At 41.8% G+C, this 24,043-nt stretch overlaps 1 protein-coding gene across 5 annotated transcripts in view; it reads left to right on the forward strand.

Annotated features, from left to right (window-relative positions):
* KCNMB4 (potassium calcium-activated channel subfamily M regulatory beta subunit 4) overlaps nt 1–24,043 on the forward strand; it is a 38,044-nt gene that overhangs the window by 3,398 nt on the left and 10,603 nt on the right. For 4 of the 5 annotated variants that reach the window (XR_002092169.2, XM_019493591.2, XM_019493600.2 and 1 more), the window contains exon 2: nt 16,032–16,159. Coding sequence is in view for 4 of the 5 variants with exons in the window: in XM_019493591.2 (XP_019349136.1) it covers nt 16,032–16,159 (128 nt within the window). In the remaining variant the exon portion in view is untranslated. Of the gene's footprint in view, nt 1–16,031; nt 16,160–17,047; nt 17,111–24,043 lie in introns of all 5 variants that reach the window. The other variant, XM_019493603.2, reaches the window with a different exon arrangement.

A 24,043-nucleotide genomic window follows, 5' to 3' on the forward strand; every position in this document is an offset into this window, starting at 1 on the left:
ATCTTCCAAAGGGATTCCAAGGCTGTCAGTACAGCTGATGCTGGTCCAATAGGAAACTAATCAGCTACAGGGAAATTTAGTTAAAATATGGTTTGGTTTGTCTTTCTTTTTCATTTATTACTTAAACAGTGGCAGAATGTTTCTGACAAGCTTTGCTTATATATTTGTATAGACTTAAATTCTCAGGTCAAGTCTGAGGCAGTTATGCGTTTTAATCTTGGCTTATTATGCTGCATGACCAATTATTATTTATTGATTTTTTTATTTTATTTATTTATTTATTTATTTTTTGTACATCCCAAAGTGCAAAGTACTTTGCAGAACATTACTAACATTAGGCCCTTGCCTTAAAGAACTGAAGAGTCTTATTTAAGACAGTAGAAATGTATTTATAGGTTTTAATAGCATCCAGTGGACATGGTAACTTTTAAATACTAATTCTTCTGTGCTTGACTCCTAAATAGTGCAGCATCCCGAAATTTTAAATTGAAGCATAATGGATGAGGTATATTTGATTTAGCAGGTGATTCTTTCAGCAATCTAAATTGGTAAGATACTGTGTTTAGTTTAAAACAGGTAAGGAAGTTTGTCTGAATGGTGACTTTTATTTGAGCTGTAATTCATTAATTTATCTTTGCTTTTCTGTCTATCTTCCTTTGTCTTTTAATGTGTGTTGCTCTTGGATGTATTGGTCAACTTCCCAGCACTTTGATTGGCTGGAAGAAAAGTTATTAACTATAATATCGTCACAAAAGAGGAAAAAATGTCTGAAAAATGTAAGTTATTTGGGGGGTTTTTTGCTGGAAGAATGGAAAGTTAATATAGAAAAAAATATTGGGACTTCAAGAAGTGTCAGTTGTAGGAACATGTTTGATCAGTTTGAACTACTTCAGTGAATCAAGAGCTGTGAGTTCTGATCTTTGATCTATTGGTGATTTGCTTTGTTTCTTTGGGAGGGCATGTACCTTCCTAGCCTCTCTTCATTTAATAAATGGGAACAACAATATTTGTAAGTACTTTCTTATTACCATGGGTCTGTTTTTGCATCTGTTGATGTTAGCAGTGAAGTTCCCACAGATTTTAGTGGAGCAGAATCAGACTATTTAGAAATATGTTAGCCCAAAACCTTCTTACAAACCCATTAAGCAGGGTTACAGCCCCGCTGGCTTTCCGCTGAGACACTTGTAAGTGTTGCTGCAGAGCAACTCTTAGTAGACAAGGAACAAAAAGATGCCCAGTGTGCACACAAGCTCTCTTAGTGTTATTGCAGTTTTATTGTCAACGATGATGGGGGGCAGCAAAATTTAGGAGCAAAAGGATAACCCAGGAAAGGCCCTCACTTGTCCCACATTACAGAACACTGACTTTCCTTAAATGCCTAGAGATAACAGCATTTTCCAAACACTTTACTGGAGGTGCTTTCTCAATGTTGCCTGTTCAGTACCTGCCAAACAGGATGAAGCAATAAGCCATGCAGCAGGCAAAAGTTGTTTTCATATATTGCTGCAGCTGAGAGCCGCAGAAATACTCAGATCAAATGGCTACAGGATCTTCTCTGTGAGGGATTCTTGTTTTCACATTCTTCACCTTTCACTCTTCCCACACTCTCCCACTCAATCAGAGCCAAGGTTTGCCCATTATCTCTTCTCTAAGGCCTTTGAAGATTGGGTGTGCTGAGGTGGATATATTTATGGCAGGGTTGATCTTTAATTATAGGAAAGGCACCCAGTACACTATTTGGACTGTATTTAGACACCTGAAAAAAATGTCTATATATTGGCATGGCATTGTTCCATGTTTATATTGATATTATGATCAGTTTTCTACATCTTTAGCCTCCTTGATTCCTTACTGTAGCATACTGATTGTTGATTATAGATGTTACTGAATGAAACCAAGTAGAAAGGGTGTATTTGTTAATGTAAGTAAATTCTCTGGTAGTAATTTATTAAACTGAGAAGAAAAAGAACTCAAAAGGAATTGCACTTTACTTATTTTACTTTAAACACTCAGGTAAAAAAATTGAGTTCTTGTTGCCAACACAGCTTCTTTTTAAAAGCAGTGAAATGCATGCAATTGATAGGTCTCTGCAGATTTATTTTTTTTTAAGTTTAATGCCTGTGCCTGAAGGCAGTAGTGTTCTCCTTTATATTTTTGTCATAAAGTCTGATACACTTCAAAAAGCTTTTCCAAACATTATGCTGATAAAGGATAGCAATAATAACAGACTATAAATCTGGTTTAGTTTAATGACTTTGATTACTTACTTATGAATGAATGACTAGAAAGAATTTTGTTAACCTCTCATGTCTAATACATGGCTTTCAGTATTTTGTCTCCTTACATCAATGCAAATAGATAGTACCTTGCTCATCTGTGGATACTCTAATTGACCATACTAAGTCCTGAACAGTTTGTTTTTAATGATCTTAAAGTTTACGTTCTGTATAAACTCTATTTTTCTATTCTCATCTTATTCATACACCAGAATATCTATCTGTACTTTCTGATCAATCAGTAGTGTGAAAGTGGGTAATTTGAGCTTATTACAACTTCCTACACAACAATGCTAAATTGGTTGGCAGCTTATCTCTTCTTTCCGCTCCCCACAGTGTTTTGGGCTATAAAAGTATTCTAATTTCTATTGTAGAATAATCTGATTTAGACTCTTAATTGCAGATATGTTTGGCCATGACCAAATATTCTGCTTCAAATTTATCATCTAAGAGAGTGTGATAGAAGTAAGGGTTGTACCACATAAGAGTAATCACACAGTTGCACAATCCTAGATAAATTTTGGTTCTTAAAAGATTAAACAGCTGGGTCACAATTAATCCAAGATATGAATGTAAACCACTGTATAGGATTACAGTGATCTAAACATTTGTTTCTGCCCATCTGATTTGTGGGTACATTATTTAAAGAACAAATTAATTAAAATAACTTGCTGTAACCTTTCTTTAGTTAGTTTGATAATAGTAATCTTTGTGTCAAAGTTTAACAGCTTGGGGCATTAGAGACCTTCCATTTAAAGTACGAGTGCAAAAAACATCCTGACCTGTTCCTTTTGTACTATTAATATAATAAAGTAAGCAGAATGGATTAAGTATGGAGCTGGGTTCCAACATCAGTTTTGCTAATATCATTTCAGGCGGTGAATGTATTGCTAATACATACAATACATGGTGCAAAACTATGTTTAGTTGGGTAAATGTACAATGGAATATGTCAACTAGCTGGTGAAATAGTGACATCTGCCTCTTTACTCACTTGTTTAGAATATGTTTTTCTTTTGTGACTGCAGCTAAAGATGGTACAGAAATAACTTGTCTGATAGTTATTTTTGAAAAGATCTATGTGAATGAATTCTTGTATGTGTTGTTACAAATATACACAAGCTTTGACTAGATTCTTGAGAAGGTGGGAGTTCAATCAGCATGGCTGGAGAAAGGAGTCAGTAGTAGTGTTGGTCCAAATAGTTCATGGTTAGAACTGAACAAAAGAGACCAAGGGCTGCCTACTACTTTGCTCTCCCATGCTGCCGAATGTTCACAACTGAGACTGAGCCAGGTAATATTAGCCATAACTAGGGCTGACATGAGGAAGGTAGGAGGAAGGGAATGCTGCTCCACTATAATTTTAATGTGGGACTATACTGAAGTACACAGTTATCTAATACATGTACATCAGGGCAGTTCAAGTTCTAAGGGGCTGGGGTCTGCACTTCCATGGGCCACACCAGAGAAAGCCACAGGCCCCCTGCAACTGCATACCCGCCCCCCCCAACCACCATGGGTACCACTTCTGCAGCTGCACTGTGGATTCACCCTCAGCTCTCCAAGCCATACAGCATTGTACTGCCCCACCCCATGAAGCAGGGGCAGAAAGTAGAAGGCGGGGGCTGGGGGCAGAGCCTGGAGACTCCAGCTGCTTTCACAGCCAGAGTGGAGGGAGTGGTGGCTGGGTAGGAGACCAGGGGCTGCAACTTAAACCCTCTTAGGCTGCATGCTCTCATTAGAGCTCCAATATACCTTACATGGCCCCCCACCCCTTTTACATTAAAAGAACATTCAGGTTGTAAATGTTAAGCACTCAAAAGTTAGGAAACCTCAGAATTAAAGTGGTCTCCGGAATTTTACCGTGGCTTGTTGTATGCGACTATTATGGCAATCTAAATACATGATCATACACTGTATTTTCTTATGCAATTTATACCTCATTTGGTGCATGGGATAGATTGTATCAAATTAGTTGTTTGATATTTCTTTTGATACTTCACATTCATTGTTTTCTCATATACATATATTCATTGTTTGCTGAATACAAAAGTTTTAATCTCCTTTGTGATGCTTATCCCCATAATCACTGAACCTAAAAAGCATTAATGAATTTATCTTTGTAATATACTTGTGAGGTATTTTACAGATGGGGAACTGAGGCCATGAGATTAATGGAGACAGTTCTATGTTTTGACCTTAATTCAGGTACCTCAGCGATAGACACTGAAAGTGTGTGTCTAATAATTTGCATAGCGCTCTTTCTGTTAAAATAAACATTGCCAACTAACTGCCACCATACCTCTGCAAAAGATCTGGATGTAGCTGTCTCTAGTGGGTTATGGAATAGAGAAGATCCCACACAACTTATTGATTCATTTGATTCACTGGCTGGGGAAATTTTCAGCTAATTGCATGATTTCACAATGATTTCACACTTAATTTATGCAACACAATTTTATTTTAAGAAATACCATAAACATCAAAAACACGATAACTATATATATAAGGTACAATACTCTAAATGCACTTCTTTAAAACAATTACAATTACAACTAACTATATAATTTGAACCAGAAAAGTTATTACTATATTATACTTACAATCCTAGAATTCCGAGAAGCCAAACACCTAAATATGGTTTCATTCCTCAGTAGTACAATTTAATGGGCTGGCCTCAGCAGTACAGTTCAATGGGCTGGCCTCAGCAGTGATAGGAACAAGTCCCCTTCCTTCAGTCCCACTCGGGCGCTCTGCGGCTTCAGCATGAACAGGGGTTCTTGTTCATGGAGAGGGTGGTTCAGGTGATCGGACTGATCCGGCCTACACTTGCGATTCTTCCTTCGCTGTTCTGCAAGTGAGGTTACCTCCAAATTGGGACTGTAGGTTACAGTTTTTATTGGGTGAGTTGCCGTCTTGGGCCCCTCCTACCCAAACTTGTCACTACTCCCAAATTTGGGCTTGGATCTTACTCAACAGGTTTTTTGCTAGGTGGTCAGTTTGTCTTCTGCAACGGAATTTGTCCGCTGACTATTTAGTTTATCTTAAATTTTGCTTTGGAAGATTTTCCATACCACTGTGGTGACCTTTCCTTTACAACCCCCTTTCAAAAGGCTCCTAGGGTTTTGATCTCTCAGAATATTGTCGTTTTTCTTGTCCTTAGGTTAACTTGTTAAAGGCCTCTAGAGATAAGATCGAGGAGCCAAGACTTTAAGCAGGTTCGTTGTGAGGCCAGGTGAAACAAGCAATGAACCTAGATAAGAAGATGAACCTCGCCCTTTTGTCTAAACTGGCTAATGGGCAACTATTACAAGCATTCAAACTATTACATTCAATATGACAGTAGCCTCCCAGTTTTTCATACTTCCAGGACAAACTCCATTCTGTCATAATCTTCCTTATCCCACACTCTGCCCAAATCCTAACATTGGGCAAGTCACTTTCCCTTCTGCCTGTCCTTTCTATTTAGAAAAGGCTGTTCCAGTGGTTAGGCTACTATCCAACAGGGGAGATGTAAGCAAAATTTGTTGCTCTGTGACAGGCTTCCTATCTGACCATGGGAAATTCACTTAGGCCATGTCAATATGGCAGGTTTTTTTGTGTGCAGCAGCAGCAACCTCCAGCACACTGCTCTACTTTCCATGGGCAGCCTCTTAAAACAGCAGCAGAATAATCGTCTGTTTGGGGCACTTCTGAGTTAATTAGCATTGTCATTCATTAATGTTAATTCTGGCACAGTAAGTGGCTACATTATGGCTCAATAAATTTACTAAGTAGGCATGGCCTTGTTATGTCTGTGCTTCACTTTCCCACAGATAATAACTTATCTTATCTCACCTTTATCTCACAGAGAGAGTTTGAATATAAATCCATAGATATTTTGAGGAATTCAGACCTCAGACGCTGTGGGAATGGAAGCTCGTCAGTGCATCAAGTATTAGGGAATTTGACAGAGTTAGTTTCTGGGATGTTAGCTGTAGCGGTGTTCTGTGCTTTTATGTATAGATCCACTTCATATTTAAGCAAATTGAGATAACTGCATGAGTCTGTGCAGAGTCAGTGGCAGAGATCAATCCTTTCCTTTCTCACGCCCTTGTGACAAGATATTTAACAGAATTTGCAGATGTGTCAGAATCTAACATGGCCATGCTGTGAGCACTTATGCTATGGCCTCAAATCCTTGACCTCTGGGCTTTCAGCTGCTTGCCCCAGTGTCCATGCCACTGGAGCAGGGTTAAAGAGTGGATTTACCCTGGTCACATCTACATGAGATGCTGCTGTCCAGTGGCAACAAGCTACTGCATAGTGGGGGGGGCACTAACCATAATGCAACACTACTGCATATTAGCAGTGAGCTCTATAGTGCACTGTTCAGTAACATCAGAAAAAAATGTGCAGGGATGCTACTACACAGTAATGCCAGTTACTGCACAGTCATTTAGTATTTGGTTATGCAAGTACTACATGAGTGCACAGTAAAAACTGCACATTCCTTTGATCATATACACATGGCTCCTGACTCCAAGTCCTGGGTTCAGTCATCTTAACTACATGCTGATTTGCTGCTACATTTGCAGTTCCCATTGAGGTCAGTTGTAGTTAGGAGTGAATTGTACTTTAAATCAATGTTAGGCGAGTCAAGCGTGTGCTTCCAGAAAATGAGGCATGCACAACCAATGTCTATCTGTGAACGTTATGATTTAAGTGCCTACTCAGTGTCATATAGGACCTCTGTGGCAGAGACAAAGATAGACCTCATTTCTGCGAGACCAACAATCGCCTTGACAATATCTGTTCTGTCTGGCTCTGCAATCCTGCCCATTCACAATACACTTTCCAGCCTCTGTACCAGGTCAGGCAGATACAGCCTGTTTTCTACGCAACCCCACTTCGTTCCTCTGGAATAAACTCAACTGAGATTTTTTGTAAGGACCATGTGCAGGAAGACAGACCTGAACATGACTGAACTAAGGTTGAAGCCTTGAAGATCACAGTTCCTCCTCCACCAAACTGGCTCTTTACACTCTACATTTGCTCACCTTTCATGGGCTTGTTCTCAAGGTGTGGCAACCATCTTTGAAGAGAGCATCCATGGTTTACCTCTGTATCAGACTTCATCACAGAAGGGTGGCTCGAGTGATACAAATGATACAAGTGATAATCCCACTTTGGGATTCAGGAGATTGACCTGAGAGTGTGTGCGTCCTGGGAAGCATGAATTTGAACCAGGATGTGAGTCAAGCCTCATGCCATTGCAGAATGCTCTGTCTGATAAAATTCCAATTCAGAGTAGCCATCATTTTCTTAAGGCAGTTGAGAAGAGTCTCAAATCAGAGGGTATCAATAGACCTGTGCCGGATTTGAATTTCAGTACGCTTTTACGCACACCAAACTTTTATATCTGCTACCAAATATTTCCACTGAATTGAATCCTGAGTCATCTTTCCAAAGAATGGCTTGGAATGAGGGAGGAATTTCATTAGCTGATAATGCTTCTGAGATGTGTAATTGAGACTATACTTGAATTGTACAATAATCTATCCTTACTACTATACGGTGTAGGATGTGTGATTATGGAGTCGTGTACCAATAGAAATTCCAAAATAGTCTCTCGCCTATTATCTTTTTCCTGCTTTTGGGGGAGGCATGCTGATCCAAGCCTGGTGCTCAGGAAGTGAGACAGAGAAGCCAAGGAAACAGGCTTTGCTGCGGCCTACTCAGGCCCAGAGAAGCCTTGGAGTATGTGGAGCTAATTCATTGGGAAGTAGTCTGGGGATTGGAGAGGACAGCTAAGCTAATTGCTGACACCTCCATCTGGCAGGTGTTCTGTACAGGTACTTGTTCCACTGGGGGTCCAGTTGTCTCTTAAACCAGAATTGGTTAACTTAGATGTTCCATAAAGAACTTGGGGTTGAGCCTTCCTAAAGCCTGGCAAAGATTAATTTATTTCCCCAAGCTCTTACCTTTCAGTCAAGAGGAGAATGGAGCAGTTTAGCAACAGGCTGGTAACCCTTTTTGGAGGTGTTCAACCTGTCCAGGTCCGCTTGTAGTTGTTCCCTGCCCTCCGGTGTGTCCACTTCTCCCCACAGTTTTGTGTCATTCACAAACTTGGACAGAATACATTTCACTCCCTCGACCAAGTTGCTGATGAAGACATTGAAGAGTATCGGTCCAAGGACCGAGCCCTGCAGACCCCCACTGCCCACACCCTTCCAGGTCGATACCGACCCATCCACTATGACTCTCTGGGTACGACCGTCTAGCCAATTCGCCACCCACCGGACTGTGTAGTCATCCAAATCACAGCCTCTTCCAAGATGAACGTGAGTCGTCAGTGTGACGGAGTCATCAGCAAAGCTAACTGCACTTTATCATGCATCATTAGATGTATGACAAACAGAACTAAGGAGGTGATACTTGCCCTCTATTGGGCGCTGGTCAGACCACAGTTGGAATATTGCATCCAGTTTTGGGCGCCACACTTCAAGAGGGATGTGGATAACCTGGAGAGGGTCCAGAGAAGGGCCACTCGTATGGTTAAGGGCTTGCAGGCCAAGCCCTACGAGGAGAGACTAGGGCACCTGGACCTCTTCAGCCTCTGCAAGAGAAGGTTGAGAGGCGACCTTGTGGCTGCCTATAAGTTCATCATGGGGGCACAGAAGGGAATTGGTGAGGCTCTACTCACCAAGGCGCCCCTGGGGGTCACAAGAAATAATGGCCATAAGCTAGCAGAGAGCAGATTTAGACTGGACATTAGGAAGAACTTCTTCAGAGTTATCAAAATCTGGAATGGGCTCCCAAGGGAGGTAGTGCTCTCCCCTACCCTGGGGGTCTTCAAGAGGAGGTTAGATAGGCATCTGGTTGGGTTCATCTGAATCCAGCACTCTTTCCTGCCTATGCAGGGAGTTGGACTCAATGATCTATTGAGGTCCCTTCCAACCCTAACATCTATGAACCAATCTGTTTTTAAAAAGTCAATATCATTTTTGTAAAATAAACCTAAAGACAAAAAACAAAAAAACAACACACACATCAAAAGCTGTGAACTCCACCCAGAGTACTGCAAGCACCTACTCTAGACTCATTCAAAAGGCACTTGGATGCCCATCTTGCTGGGATCATTTGACCCCAGCAGACTTCTTGCTTATGGCAGGGGGGCTGGACTTAATCTTGCAAGGTCCCTTCCAGCCCCCCATAATTTATGAAATCTGCGAAACCAAGTTATCTAGCTCATGTTTTATGAGCACAGATTTGGTCTTATGACACCTTTTTGCTTCTTTCCCCATTCAAAACATCTTCACCTTCTTATACTAATGAAAGGAATACTTAAACCTTGTATACCTCAACTTAAGTTCTTAGTTGGTAGCCCTGGGCTCACTTCTTCCCTGGGGGTCACAAGAAATAATGGCCACAAGCTATCAGAGAGCAGATTTAGACTGGATATTAGGAGGAACTTCTTCACAGTTAGAGTGGCCAAAATCTGGAATGGGCTCCCAAGGGAGGTAGTGCTGTCCCCTACCTTGGGGGTCTTCAAGAGGAGGTTAGATAAGCATCTGGCTGGGGCCATCTGAACCCAGTACTCTTTCCTGCCTATGCAGGGGGTCGAACTTGATGATCTATGGAGGTCCCTTCCAACCCTAACATCTATGAATCTATGATTACAGGCTTGGAGTCTCCAGAAGCATCAGGGTGACCCATAGGACCGCAGTGACTAGCTGAAAACACTAAAGCTATAGACTGAGCGCCCACCCTCCCCCTTCTGCTTCCCCTTCTTCTCTGCATTTTCTTACACCATTGCTTTAACTTAACGGTGGCTTTTTCTACCTTCTGGCAGATGCTGAGAGTCTGGCAGTACTCTTTACCAGCCTTAGTTTCCCTTCTTGCAGTGGTATTTGGACTCCTTCCAGCTATTTTCCATAGTAAGGGTGGGCAGAGGGTTGCCACCTCAGTTGCTGTGTCTGACCTGAAGTAGGATTGGATATGAATCCTTTTGAGTTTAGCCTTCTTATAATTTTCCAACAATATTCCCAAGCAGCTCCACTTTAAGCATCTCAGGATCGTCTTTGGTGTCTGTATTGACAGGCAATTGACAGAGTCAGGATGGCTCTTCACAGGGACTTCTACCCATGTCTGTTCACCTGCCAAATGCAGAAGAAAAGGGATATAAGTATGCTTACTGGGCCGAGGAAGTCTGCCGGAGGGACCAAGGAGAGAGCTCTGGAACCCACTCAGACCAAGGGAAGTGTAAGAGCATTTAGGCCAGTGATTCTCAACCAGGGTTTTGTGGGACCTTGGGGTGCCTTGAGATCCTTTATCATGGGGTGCCACTGGGTGCCACACTGTTAGAAGTGTTAGGTGTGCAAACTATTCATAAGACAAACCAAAGTATGTCAAACAGTAATCCATAGTGTTAAAAGCATGCTAACCTATTACAGCCTTTCCAAGTTCTTTGCAACAGAAAAATTGCTGTATTATTTTTCCATAGCCAAAAAAACAAGAGAAAACTAAGGGCTAGCAATTTCCAAGGGATGCATAAAGCGTAATGAGTGGTACGTTGAGTCTAAAAAGTTTAAGAACCACTCTTCTAGCCTGATGGAGCCAAAGCACAAAGCCTACTGGGTCAGTGTTCAGCTGGATAAGCTTTGCCAGGCCTGTGGTGGGTTATACCTGTTGGCAAAGGTTGCAGGATCAGGATTTCCCTTTACAGTTAATATTTTAAGAGATATTAAATTATGGCGAGCCCCTTTGTCCCAGAAGATGGTGCAGAAATGACCACAGTTCAGCATTTACAATATTCAAATGGTGTTATGAAATGGAATGTAGTAGCAAAATAATTAATTGACCGGAGGAGAATCAGGTTGGTAGTTTAAAGGGCCTCTGGCTAGTCTTCACTGAAACAGGTATCAAGGAGCAGCCTTGATTATGTGGTAGTGAGCACTTGTTTTTCGTGGGTGCAGAAACCTGTGCTCAGCTCTGAGTCACAGTAGCACTGGACTAAATGACTCTCGAGGTCTTTCCAGTCCTGTGATTCTATGATCACTCTGATGCTGACTATTTATAACTATATATTACCTTCTGCAAGGAGAAGCTATACTGTAACCAAAGAATAGAGAGGTGAAAAGCATAGACAAATGAAATAGATGCAAGGCAGGAGACTTTCTTCTTTTCCTTGGCATATATTTTTAAGCTCTTGTTTTGAGGTTTGGGGGGGAGGGGGGGAATGTAATTTCACATAAGCTTCAGACCCAATGCTGCCTCCTCTGAAATAGGAGAGAATTGGCATGGTCTTCAATGGAAGGAGCAGGCTTAGTCTTTATAGTTGTAATGAATACAAGATCCTGGACACTCAGTTCTGCTTAGAAACTGATGGGCAGTGTGATCTTGTGGGCAGGACTCCACAGGTCTTAGGTCCATTCCCAGCTCTGCTACTGACTTGCTGGGTGACCTTGAGTAAGTCCCTTTACTTCTCGGGCTCTTTCCAGTCTTTGTTTGTTTGGCTTATTTGTTCAGATGGGTAGCACTTCTGGGCTTGGACAGTGTCTTCCCATTAATTTGGTTGGTACCAAGCACAGCCAAGCCCAGATCTTGGTTTGGGCCAATTGACACCGTTAATCAGTATTGTACAGATACTTGTTAGGCAAGATGGACCTTTCTTACTAATACTAGACTAAATGGTAGCTGAGAGGAAGAGAAAACTATTTCTTGAATCTCTCAGCTGTCTTTTCCCTCCCTTCGTGAATTAGGTTATATCAGGGCTGTCCAGCTGGCAGCCTGTGGGTGGCATGCAGTCCCCAAAGGATAAGCATGTGGTCCATGGGGCTCAGGTATGGTCACCACTGCCCCCCTCCCTGCCATTGTTCCTGCCATGGAAGCCAGGTTCTTCAGGCTCCCCTGCCCTCCTCCAGTCTCCCCTGCCCACCTCCAGGGGCTGGGAAGTCGGGGGGCAGGGGTTGGGGTGCCCATGCTGTATGCATGGTGGGTAAGGGAGCCAGGCTGTTGGAGCTGGCTAGAAGAGACAGGTGGCTGGGAGGGGAGGGGAGGGGAGGGGAGTGCTGTGGTGAGGATAGCCAAGCTGCCTGTGATGCAAAGGGGGCTGCCCACATGGTTAGGGAGATCCCTTGGTTTACAGCCCATGCCTTGTGCGGCTCTCGGGACTGTAGCCTAAGGCCCTCAGCTGCTGAGAAGTTAGACTGTCTTGCATTATATGAAGATGATGGTGATTTTCCTTCAAGTTCTGGCAGCAGATCTATAAGTATTTTATTGTGTAATAGTTATTAGGCAAGTTATGCCTTAAATCCCCTTTCCGTTCCTCTCAGTTTCCCCCTTTGGTGATACTCTACTGTCCAGTCACTCCTACATCTCTTGGGTCTCAGTACCTTCCCCTCCCTGCCCTCCCTCCCTTTATCACCTGTGTTCCCCTGGCAGGCCCAGTAGGGTTTTGGCAGGTGCAAGCCCTTTTTCTGGGAAGCCTGTGACAGCAGCTATATTCAAGTGATTCAGGAACAGCTGCTTCAAAACAAAGCATTTATTTAATTACCCAAAGGTACTTAACCCCTAGAGTCAAGGGCAAAAATAAAACCAGTTTATATGCCTAATTTTTCTTCACTTCAACCTTCATCTTCCTTTTCTACTTTTGCAGTTTTCTGTTAGCTCAGTTACCTCCATCTCAAGGGTGAGAGAGGCAGGATATCCTGTTGAAGTGTGCTGTCGTTGTATCCTGTACTGGCAGAATAATTAGCAAAATTGCTCCCTGGTGACTCACTCAACCATGTGTACATTTTGTGGCCTGCCTCCTTCTGGTTTGGTTCCTCCTTTCCTCCAGGGCACAGGAATGGGAAGAGTAAACCTTGCCAGCCTGCGTGGAGCCTTTATGGAATATTCTCAATTAATAGCTTCTGTTGTTGCCTCAATGACCATGGGTAATCTCTCAGGCTGTACCTTATCTTTTGCCATTGTTTTGTTTCTTGTCGGTTCCTCCCCACTCCATTATGCCTCTTTAGATTTCAGAGCAATAACAACCAGAGCATCTGAGCTGTATACAATGCTTATAAATATAAACAAGCAGTCCTCGGACTTAGGACACAATTGGTTCCTGAAAAACATATCTTAAGTTGAAACGTTGCAACTTGGAACCAATTTTCTCATAAGAAACATTATAAATGGGGGATTTGTTCCTGAACCAAGGCCTGATACCCTATTTTCACTAAAAATACCCCAGAATTTTGTACTTGATCAATTATAGATGAGTAATATAGCTACATTAATGTATTTATACTGTAAATAGCCATCATATTGATTTGGAAGGGCTTCTTTGAGGTGACTTTGCTGGACTTTTTGAAAGGCTCTTGGCTGGACTTTTTAAAGGGTTCTTGGCTGGAGTCTTCTCAGGAGTCTTGGCTGCAGGTTTTTCTGGAGTCTTGTCCGCTTTCTTAAAGAAAGTGTCCAAGGAAGTTTGGACAGATGTTCTCCAGGAAGATGGGCAATGCAGCAAACTTGTTCGCTGGTGTGGCATTGGATCAAGCATTGTAAAGTCAAAACTGACATCATAAAGTTGAAACTGTGTCAATTTATAAATGTAAGTGCAAAACATTGTAACTCAAAACATTGTAAGTCAAGGACTGCCTGTACTACACTCTGTCTCCATGCTGACCATGCCCATGTTGAAGCTCACATTACAGTGGTGGTATTTCCACAGCTGTGCTATGCCAGCTCAGCTGACCTGAAAAATAAGAGATCTTGCACATGTTGTGTGGAAGTTTTTATCTAGGAAGTCCTTGTGACTTGCTTTTTGTGTGAAGCCCGGAAACATGCTTGAAAGTTTTATTCAACAAAAAATGCTAGAGAAACACCAGACAATAATAGAACAATCTAGCTTAGCAACTGCCAAACACTTTGACTGGGCTGAGCTGAGCTGAACTATTGCCCCAAGTGATAGACGTACAAGAAAATAAACATAATTTAATAGGAAGCTTAGGAACTATCCCTTTTTCTCCCCACTCTCCATACAATGGCCTGTGCTTCTTCTAGGATATGCAGCATAGCAGGCAAGTGCAGAAGCTTCATCCCCAGCTACTCTCTTTAATAGAATACCTTCCCCTTCCCCTCAACCAACAGGTTTTGAAATGCATCATGTGGATGTGGCAGTCTTCAAAGCAAAAGAGCTTCCAAATTGCACTGTCAATCTGAAAAATATATGCCAGGAGAAGCTATATGATGTGAAATAGCAGAATAAAAAAGAGCAGGGTAGACAGATGCTTACTTAGAATATTTTTTTTACTCAGAGATGATCCTGCCTTGAGCTGAGCACTAGCCTAGATGATCTCATGAGGTCCCTTCCAGCCCTACCTTCCTATGGTCCTATAATAAAGGCCTGTGTTCTATCTGGTATATAGTTCATGCTGTGTCTACCTTTTTCTGAGAGACCTGAGGAAGGGTACTTCATACACAAAAACTTGTCTTTATCTCTTTTGGTCTGATAAAGGATATTGCTCACAAAAACTTTTCTCTTGTGCATTTTTCCTGAGCCCTCACAAATACAATGTCACCCCAACTCCAGCAGAATATAGACAATTTTGTATTATATCATCTGTTTCAAGAATCGGTATCTGAAAGAAGCATGATGCTGCTCAAGTTTTTTTAAATGTCAAGACAAAAAGAATCTCACAGGATTATCTCACAGTTATGCAAGCAGCTTTGCCCAAGAGTGACACAAAATACATGTGAAAATGGGGATGCTTTGCTGCCAAAAAGGCATGTTTCTACTTGAAACGAATGATGGAGAATTTGCAGCATTTTCCAGGTGCAAATATAGGAGCTACTGACAATATTTGCAGGTGCTGACAGGCACACTCAAGTTTCACTTGATCAGCATGATGAATTCCTAGGAGAGCTTTTTTCACACTGCAAAAATTCAAGCAGTGATTTAATGGAAATTGACTTCCAGTTCACTGTACATATCATTTTTGGGGGGAAGGGTGTTCATCTTTATATTGGACTTCTCATCAGTCGCATGCTCCCTTGTCACATCCTGCTATCTCAGCTCCCAATTTTAAAGAGACCATAGGTTGAAGCATGCACATTGTAACATGTCAGTGCATCTTTTGGCCCAGTGTCCTACTCTGTCTATTATTTATGTTAAACTAATATGATTGTTTGTAGTGCTATCTATTCATATTGGATTGAACAAATGGGATGGAGAGAGAGAATCCAAATGAAGGAAGAAAGAGGAAGGAAAGAAGAAATATGTATGTGCAGTTAGGCGTACATATTTTTTTAAACAATAAACCTATTACTAAATTGTATTAAAAGCTTCAGCAAAGCATCTAAAGAAGCCCTTCAACCTTCAGTGTGATTTAAACATATTTGCTGAATTGACTTCTAACTCCCTGAATTTTCTTCCTTAAAAAAAACCCGGAGATAATATCTGCAATTAATATAGCTAGCTAGAACATACCTTGAAAATTATTTTTTTTTAATTTCAACAGTGGCATGTTACAGGGGAGGGAAGGGTGGAATGAGAGAGAGCAAAATGTAATAAAAACAATCTTTTAAAATGTTCCTAGCATGTACAAAGTACTTCAAAAGTACTTTAAAATGTATAAAGCAGCTTGTGATCTAGGGATGCTAGCTTGCTTACTGTTTTCTCTTGTTTTAGGTCCAATTTTATTAGTATTTGTGAATTTGGTGAGGTAAATTCAGAGGAATATGCATTGCTGAGTGCATAAGTAACTCCATTTTTGGAATGTATTTTGACAGTGTTCATTCATTCCTCCCTGTGCAAGAGAAAATCAGAAGAACTCTGAAATTGTTGCACACTGGCAGGAGTACTGGAAAGAGGAAGTTGGTTCACAGCCATTTACATGCTATTTTAACCAGCATCTAAGGTAAGTAACCACCTACACTTACATAGCTAGACATAAATGCACAGCCTTTTCATACTCTGCTCTTCTTTGTTTTTATTTTAAGCAAAATGTTTGAAGAGTTTATAGTTTGTTGGTAAAATATGAGAGAATTCTTGCTGCTAGTGAAAATTCTCAAAGATACAACAAAGTGTTTTTCATTTTGGTTGCTAAAATTTTACCTGAAGCTGAAAGTAAACTTTCTCCAGAATAAGTGCTGTAAAAAACTGACTTTTACTACAAAAACACCAAATTCTGTGCCTTGACATATTAAGGTTTCTTCCCAAAAGAGGAAGGAATCCTACAAATTAGTGTCACTAAGAGGAACTGTATTCGCTCGGGAAATTAATCAAAGCTTTGCCATAGATTAGATTAATGAATGTTCACAAAACAATCATTCTTCATTCATTTATACTTGCAAAGTGGAATGTTTTAGCTTCAGGCAAGTCCACTTAGTTTTCTGTTTGGGGGCCTGTATAACTCTCGTTAATAGTAATGGGATTTATACGCATAGTGAGGGATGAATAGCTTAAACCAGTCAACCTGCTGCCTCACATATATTTTCCTGGCATAGGAATTTCTGGTATAGGAATTGATCTTTGTCATTGTTCTTTTTTTTCTGTTTGTCTATTTCTCTGTGGTGACCAGAAATATATGTTATACATCTCCAACAAAACTCTCTGAAACTGTAGTGTTTAATTATCAGAAAGTTGTAGATGCACTGAAGAAAGTTCAGTGGCAAGCAGCAAAGAACTGATGATATGTTTGCACAGATCAGCACAAGAAATCAATAACCCCAGCTCTAAATAGGTATAGTGTAAGTAAATCTATGAGCCAGCAAGCACTTAATGAGGTGCTTAATTTTACTCCCAGAAGGAGTTCTGTTGGAATTAGAAGAGCTGTTCATGGTAATCCAGTGTAAGCACCTACACATGGGTAAGTATTTGAAGGATCAAAACCTAAGGGAAGAAGGGTAAAAATTCATAAATATCTGAAGGGTGTAAAGAAGGGGGAGGGGGAAGGGGGAAAATGCCTTTAAAATAGGATCTATAGATTCATTATATGGAGCAAGAAGGGCCACCTTAGTCTCAGAAAACTTGAATTCAGCAGGATGTGGGTTGTCACTGTTCTGGGATCTGCCATGTAGGCTAGGGACCAAGAGATTGTATTAGTAGCATGGCAAGTCAGAGATGCTATGTATTTCATTGTTTGGATGCTGGATCTTGTATAATGCGATTGCCATTTCAGGCCACAGATACAACTGGCATTCACCGAGTAACATAATATTCTCTCTGTGACCAATTCTTCCTGTAACTTGTGCTAGAAGAAACTGCTGCTGGTTAGTATCAAGGGCCTTTCAGCTGATCTGTGGAGCTGACCAGACTGGAGTCTGAAGGCAGAGGGGTCTGCACAAATCTTTATTATTTTCAACATCAGCAGCATTTTCATCAACTAGGCAGCACTAATGGATTAGGCAGCACATTGCTTTTTCCTTGGATGGCTAAATCTTATATTATTGAGTTAAACTGTACTGGCAAATGCCTTTTCTGATCATACAGACATTTTTATAGGACAGAAAGGTGTTTGATGCTCCTAAAATGGTTTAGAGATATTAAGGGTACACCACCTTTTATGCAGAGACAGGGAAGAGTTTGGAAAGGTCAAATACACAGAAAAGTGTAAAACACTTAGCTGGGTATATTTTTAGATTTATGATAACAACAATTGGGTTGGTAAGTAGAACCTCTTTTCTTGATTTGAAACAGCGTGTGTATAATTTCCTTTTGGTATTTTTTGCCTTATATGGAAGAGTTTTTGTGTGCCCCATATGCTTAATGTATAGTAAATACAGAGATATGGTGGTGACACATGCTGTGAAAGATCTAGTATTTAGTAGATTAATCTTCCCTCTCTTGAAAAAATTATAATAAAATCCCAAGAAGCAGTTTATACCTTTTCTATATTTAATTTAACTTACTGACATGATCAAAATTGTAGGTTAGTAAATGTTTATGTATGTGATTCATTTGTCATGAAACCCTACTTGTTACTTTGTTGGGACTGGACTGTATAAGTGTGGTGGAGCATCTTTGGGGGTGCTCACCATTTGAGGGCTCTCAGGCTGTGAGGGGAGCCTGCTTGGGAGGAGCAGCAGGGGAAACCTTCCCCAGGAACTATTTTAAGCAGGAATGTGTGTGGCAGGGCACTGTGGGTGCCTGCCACTTCAAGAGTGGAGCCAAGCAGCCGGCAGGTGCTTGATTGCGGCAGCCATTTTAGATCTCTGGCCGCCCATATAAACAGGGCAGTTCACTGCTGGCAGCCAGGCAGTAACATTGCCTGGCTGCAAGGCTCCACAACAACCTGGAGGTAAGGGCAGGAGCTGTAGGGGAAGGCTAGGAGGCTCCTGGTCCTGAGCATGACCTAAAACTGCACCCTGCTAGGATTGGGTGGCCTGGTGGGGCTCTCAGTGGTGCGGTACCCCCCAAGAAATGCCAGGCCAGTTACCACCCCAGTGAAAGGCAGGTAGGGGTGCCTTAACCCTAGCCTTTACCTTCAGGTGGGTTAAGTAACACCTGAGATAGTTGGGGGCCAGGCACAGCTGTGGCCACCTGAGCCCTGTGGGGTGTTAGGACCCCAAGGAAAGGTAGTTGGGGCCAGACACAGCTATGGCCACCTGAGCCCACCAGGGAGGGAAGCCCTGTGGCCCCAAGTGAGGGGGTGGTGTGGAGCCCCAAGTGAAGGGAGTAGGCCTAGGTATGTCTCTGGATGCCTGAGTCTGTAGTTCGGGCCAGAGACCAAGTAAGGGGGCTCAGTCCAAGAGATAGGGGCGAGTCCTGACTCCAGTAAGTCCTCCACCACTGGGAGGCTGAGTGTGGGTCGAAAGCAAGACCTATAGTTGAGCACAATGACTGGCTGCTCCGGGGGGGAGTGAGAGTCCCCATGAGACCATGGAACAGCAGCCGTGGTGTGAGTTACCCCAGCTCCCCCAACCCCTAGTAGGGGCCAGAAGGCAGACCCAAGAGACTGAGGGACCTAGTGACAGAGGCCTGATGTAGAGTACCCTCAACTGGTCAATGCTGGGGTCAGGACCAGAATGGTCAAAAGGGCCAGGGGCCCACCACAAGAGACGCCCAGACCTGAGGGCCTGGGGTTCTGACTGGCCTTGGAGGTGAGGCCAGGGCCTGTGTGACCAAAGTCCCAGGGGGACCATGCCTGAGTGGGGAAATAGTTTTAGGGAGCTAGGCAGCCCAAGTGAAGGTAGAATAGGCTGTCTGAGAGGAGGGACCCTGTAGGCGTCCGGACTGAAGGATTCTGGTGCCCAGTATGGGGCCAGTGAGATTAACATCCGTGGTTGCCATCTGCGAGGCTTGGGCTGCGGTGTAGGGGAGGAACGGAGCCACAGATAGTGCCCCATGGTATTGGGGCAAGAATGGGCAGCTTCCCACCTTAATTAACATCCTAATTAATTAAGAACAAGGCATGGCAGGCGAGTCTGGTGGGTGGCGTGCCGAAAGGCAAGTGGGGAAACTAGCATTGTGGCTAGTTGGGGAGTCCCACTTTGCCACACTAAGTAAGCGGTGTTTAATATCCTTTCATGGAAGAAGGAGAGCAAGGCAAGATAATTTTACATACAGGGAAAGTGGAGGAAAAGGAAGTCTCTTACTTTTTTCTGTTGTTTATTGTACTAGTAATTAAAGAAAAACCCTATGACTGTTGCCCCTATAGAATCCTGTGACACTTTCCTTTGGAAAGCCAAACCACAAAATCTTTCCCTAAAGAAAAATGACCTGAAAAAGAATACTTTGCATTCAAAAGCCTTGATTGTTTCAAAATTATGGAGTTGGTCCAATAAGAGAGATCATCCATAAATTCCTTGCCTCTAAAAGAATTCCCCATATTTTTTACAAGTGAGAGGGAACAAGCCAGCTTTCATTAAAAAACCTTTTTGGGGAAATCGGAGGTAAAACTTTCTGTACTGCATCAGAACTAATCATGAGTGTCCTGCTTTCTCAGGCTAAATTTTGACATCTTGCCAAAGGTCACGTAGGGCAAGACACGCATGGTAAAATCTGGATCCTTGATTACTTAACCAGTCTTAAAGCACTATGGCAGCCTGCCAGATTTTCAAGTGCAGTTAGCAGAGGAATATATTCAGCTGAACTTGACTTCCTGTATTTCAAAGAACAAGATAAGTGACTAAAAAAAATAAAGTTCATGTGCTATAGACAAGGATTCTAGGTGCTTTGGGGACCTGAACTTGAGATACCATAAGGAAACCTAATTTTTGGAAGGTTGTTTTTCACTGCACTTTGTTTGAACTTACAAAAGTGGAGGCGTTCAAGATGACTCAATATTTAACCCCCCCCCCCCCCCAAAAAAAAAACATGGTGATGATGACAAACAAAATTGATACCTCCATGTCAGTGAGAGGTGGGAACTCTCTGGAAAGGGAAGAATGGTGGATATACTGCCTTTTTATTTCTCTGAGTTAAGAAAAATAGTTGAACTGACATGGTTCCACAGTTTAACTCCTTCTCCATCCCATTCAGTTCTTTAGGAGCTCCATAGATCTGTACAGAGAAGAGCAAAAACCATTGTCTTTCCTGAGACAAATGCTTTGACATGTGTTGAGTTAATGGCTCCTCTGTAAGGCGTTGCTGTTTTTTTTAGCTATGTGAATATATTCCCTCAACATGATAAAATGCTCTGGGTTTTTGGTTCAGCTTGGCAGATGAACCAGTCAAGCTTAATACTCTATTGTATTCTGATGCTGGATACTGTACCCACACATTCACTTAAGATTTTAAGAATTAACATATCCAACAAATGATGACCATCTGTTTAAGACCCGGGCTCACCTGTGGATCATCTTTGTAGTATGATTAACTACAAAAGCTGTTACCTATAAGGCTAGAAGAAATCCAACATTACCTCAAATGTACAAGTGCAGCCTTTAGACACCTAAGGAAACAGGTGTTTGAAGATCGTAACATCAGATCCAAAACCAAGCTCATGGTTTATCAAGCAGTTATGAACCCCACCTTACTGTATGGAGCTTAGACATGGACAACATACAGGAGATACCTCAAGTTGCTGGAGAAGTACCATCAATGCTGTCTGCAAAAGATCCTTCAAATCCAGTGAGAAGACAGAAGCATTACTGTCCTCTCACAAGCAAATACCACAAGCATCCAGGTGATGATCATCCAACATCAAATTCACTGGGCTGGCCACATCATCTGGATGTCCGACTCCAGATTCCCAAAGTAAGTTTTATTTTCCCAGCTCAGTCAAGGCGAATGCTCAAGAGGAGGGCAAAGAAAGCACTTAAAGGATGTCCCCAAGGCCAGCTTGGAAAAAAAGCAACGTTGACATCAACTTGTGGGAGAATATCACCCAGGACTGCCCCAAATGGAGGAAGAGTGTATTACAAGAATCTCAGTATTTTGAAACCTTATTACAATAACAGGTGATGGAAAAGCAGGAATGGCAGAAACAGTGCATCACAGACAGAATCAAGAATCCAGAGCCATCCACCCTGTGCTCAAGTTGCAGTAGTCTGTTGATCCTCGTCAGCCACCTTCAGACCCACAAAGAAGGCAATCTTCCTTGACTGCGAGGAATTGCCGATTGATGATAATTATATAGGATATAACTGGAATCTTATTTTGTCTTGTCATTTCATTAAGCTTTAAAAACTAAAAATTTCCTTTGGTGTTGACACCTTCTATCATGCAGGAAAACCCTCTATGTTGTGCTAGGCCCTGTACAGATGCGTAGTGACAGACTGTCCCAGCCTGAAGATTTCTGTGCTTTCGTTTGCATACCCCAATGAAGCCCCAAACCTGGCTGGAGTCTCTAGGCACAACTATAATGTAAATGATAAAAATGAGTCTTTGTCTTAGTAATGCACTTAACTTTGTGGGAAGTGAACGTGAAGCAGTTACATACTAGGCTGAATCCAGATTGCTTTGAATTTAAACAAATATTTGTGGAAACAATTACTGGATCACCTATAGCCACATACAATGCCTGCTATGTAAGATAAAATGTGAACTGAATCATGCATCCTCATAGCTGTCTGGTAATAGGTGGTGGGACACACTGCAATTTGCTTGTTAGCGGTCAGTAATCATTCAAAGCTAAGGAGTCTAGCGGATGTTTGCTTTTGTCAGTGTCCGAGTTCTGACTCTTTAGCCTTGTATCACATGAGAGTTGCTGCAGAAGGTAATGCCAACCAGTTCCAAATGGCTCTTGTGAAAGCCTCTTAAAGCTACAGCTTGCCAAACAAATTACTGCTAAAAATAAATATAACTTTTAAGTTCTGCCCTTTAAAAATGAACCCATTCAGATTAAGCTCTATGGCAGTATATAGAATGAAAAGGATACATGAATTATCTTAGCCAATTTACAGACCTCTGTAGTGATCTTGAAAGGCACTTCAGCTAGGCAGGTGGAACTAGGGGTTAAGCTGAGAGGGAAGTGAGGTGACCATCAGAGGCATGCAAGAAGGGTAACTGAAAATCCCTGGACTGCCATGTACAGCAGAGCCTGTGCAAGCCTATACAAGGTGAGTTATGATTACAGAGAGCTCTGCAAGTAATAGGGTAGTGGAAGAAGTAGATAAGGGAAAGAGAAAACAAGAAAACACTTTACAGTTGAAAGCCAAATGTAAAGGTAAGTGCTTTTGTGGCAACGGTCCTTAAGAAGGAACAAGAGAGAGAGACAAAGTAACAGAAATATAAAGTCTCAGAGGAGAGGCAAAAAGGAATCTAGTATTATGGATTAAGCTAAAATCACCAATAAAAAGGCTTAATTAGACCAATCTGTGTAAGAAGTCATTGACCCAGATTTTGAAAAGCATCTAGGGATTTTGATTGCTTTACTTTCTTGGCGTTTAACTTGAGGAATATTACAGGGGACTCTTTCAGGAACTGCAAGTACCTGCTACCTGAAATTCTGCTCTTTTAAAGGCCTTCAAATAGGGGAACTAGAAGTTGACCGACCACCCCCTCCCCTTACTTTTGAAAAACTTGACCCCTGCAAGCCATGACCTCAAACAGCTATGTACAAGTACTGAAAAAAGAAGAGATAGAAACATAAAGACATGACACGTAATTAAACAATTTATTTGCAAAAATCTTGTTGGTCTAATAAAAGATATCATCTCTACTATGAGTCCTGATGACATGCATTAAGCATCAACCAAAGATGTGTGCCAAAAAAGGTGCTTTCTACATTTTAAAATTACTTCAATGCAAACTTTCTCCTTTGGTTTATGTACTTTCCAGGTTGAGAGTCTTTTTCAAAGTAACATTTCCTCCTTACCAATTTTACCCTTTTTAGCCTTGTCTGTACTGTCATTTTGCCCTGTTTACAGCATCAAGTGTCCTGCCACTGCTGTAGGTATGAGCTAGCAAACATCTTACCTAAACAGGCAATGTCACTCTCATGGAAAGTGTTACTACCATGACATTCTCATGGATCCAGAGGAACAGACTTCCACCCTTAGCTTCCTCTGTGCAAAAACGAAGTTTATGTTCTACCTATGGGGACTCTTTACCATCTTTAATTTTTCCTGAGCCTGAGGAAGGGTGTGTGCACCCGAAAGCTTGCAGAAAAAGAGGTTTTTTGTGTTTTCTTAGTTGGTCTAATAAAAGGTATAATCTCTGAACCAAGTGTTTTGGAGTTTTGCATTTCTAAACAGGCAATGCAGTTATCAGACATCAGCTACAATTTACTTGTGTCCCAAGCTGAGACAAGCAGCAGCAATGTAATCAGAGCTTTGCTGTTTCACCAGTGACTGGCCGAAATCCCCACCATGGACAGTTTGCCTTTGGCAAGCACTTCATTCTGCAGTATTTCTAG

The sequence above is a fragment of the Alligator mississippiensis genome, chromosome 4 (genome assembly GCF_030867095.1).
Source record: "Alligator mississippiensis isolate rAllMis1 chromosome 4, rAllMis1, whole genome shotgun sequence".
Lineage (NCBI taxonomy): Eukaryota > Metazoa > Chordata > Crocodylia > Alligatoridae > Alligator > Alligator mississippiensis.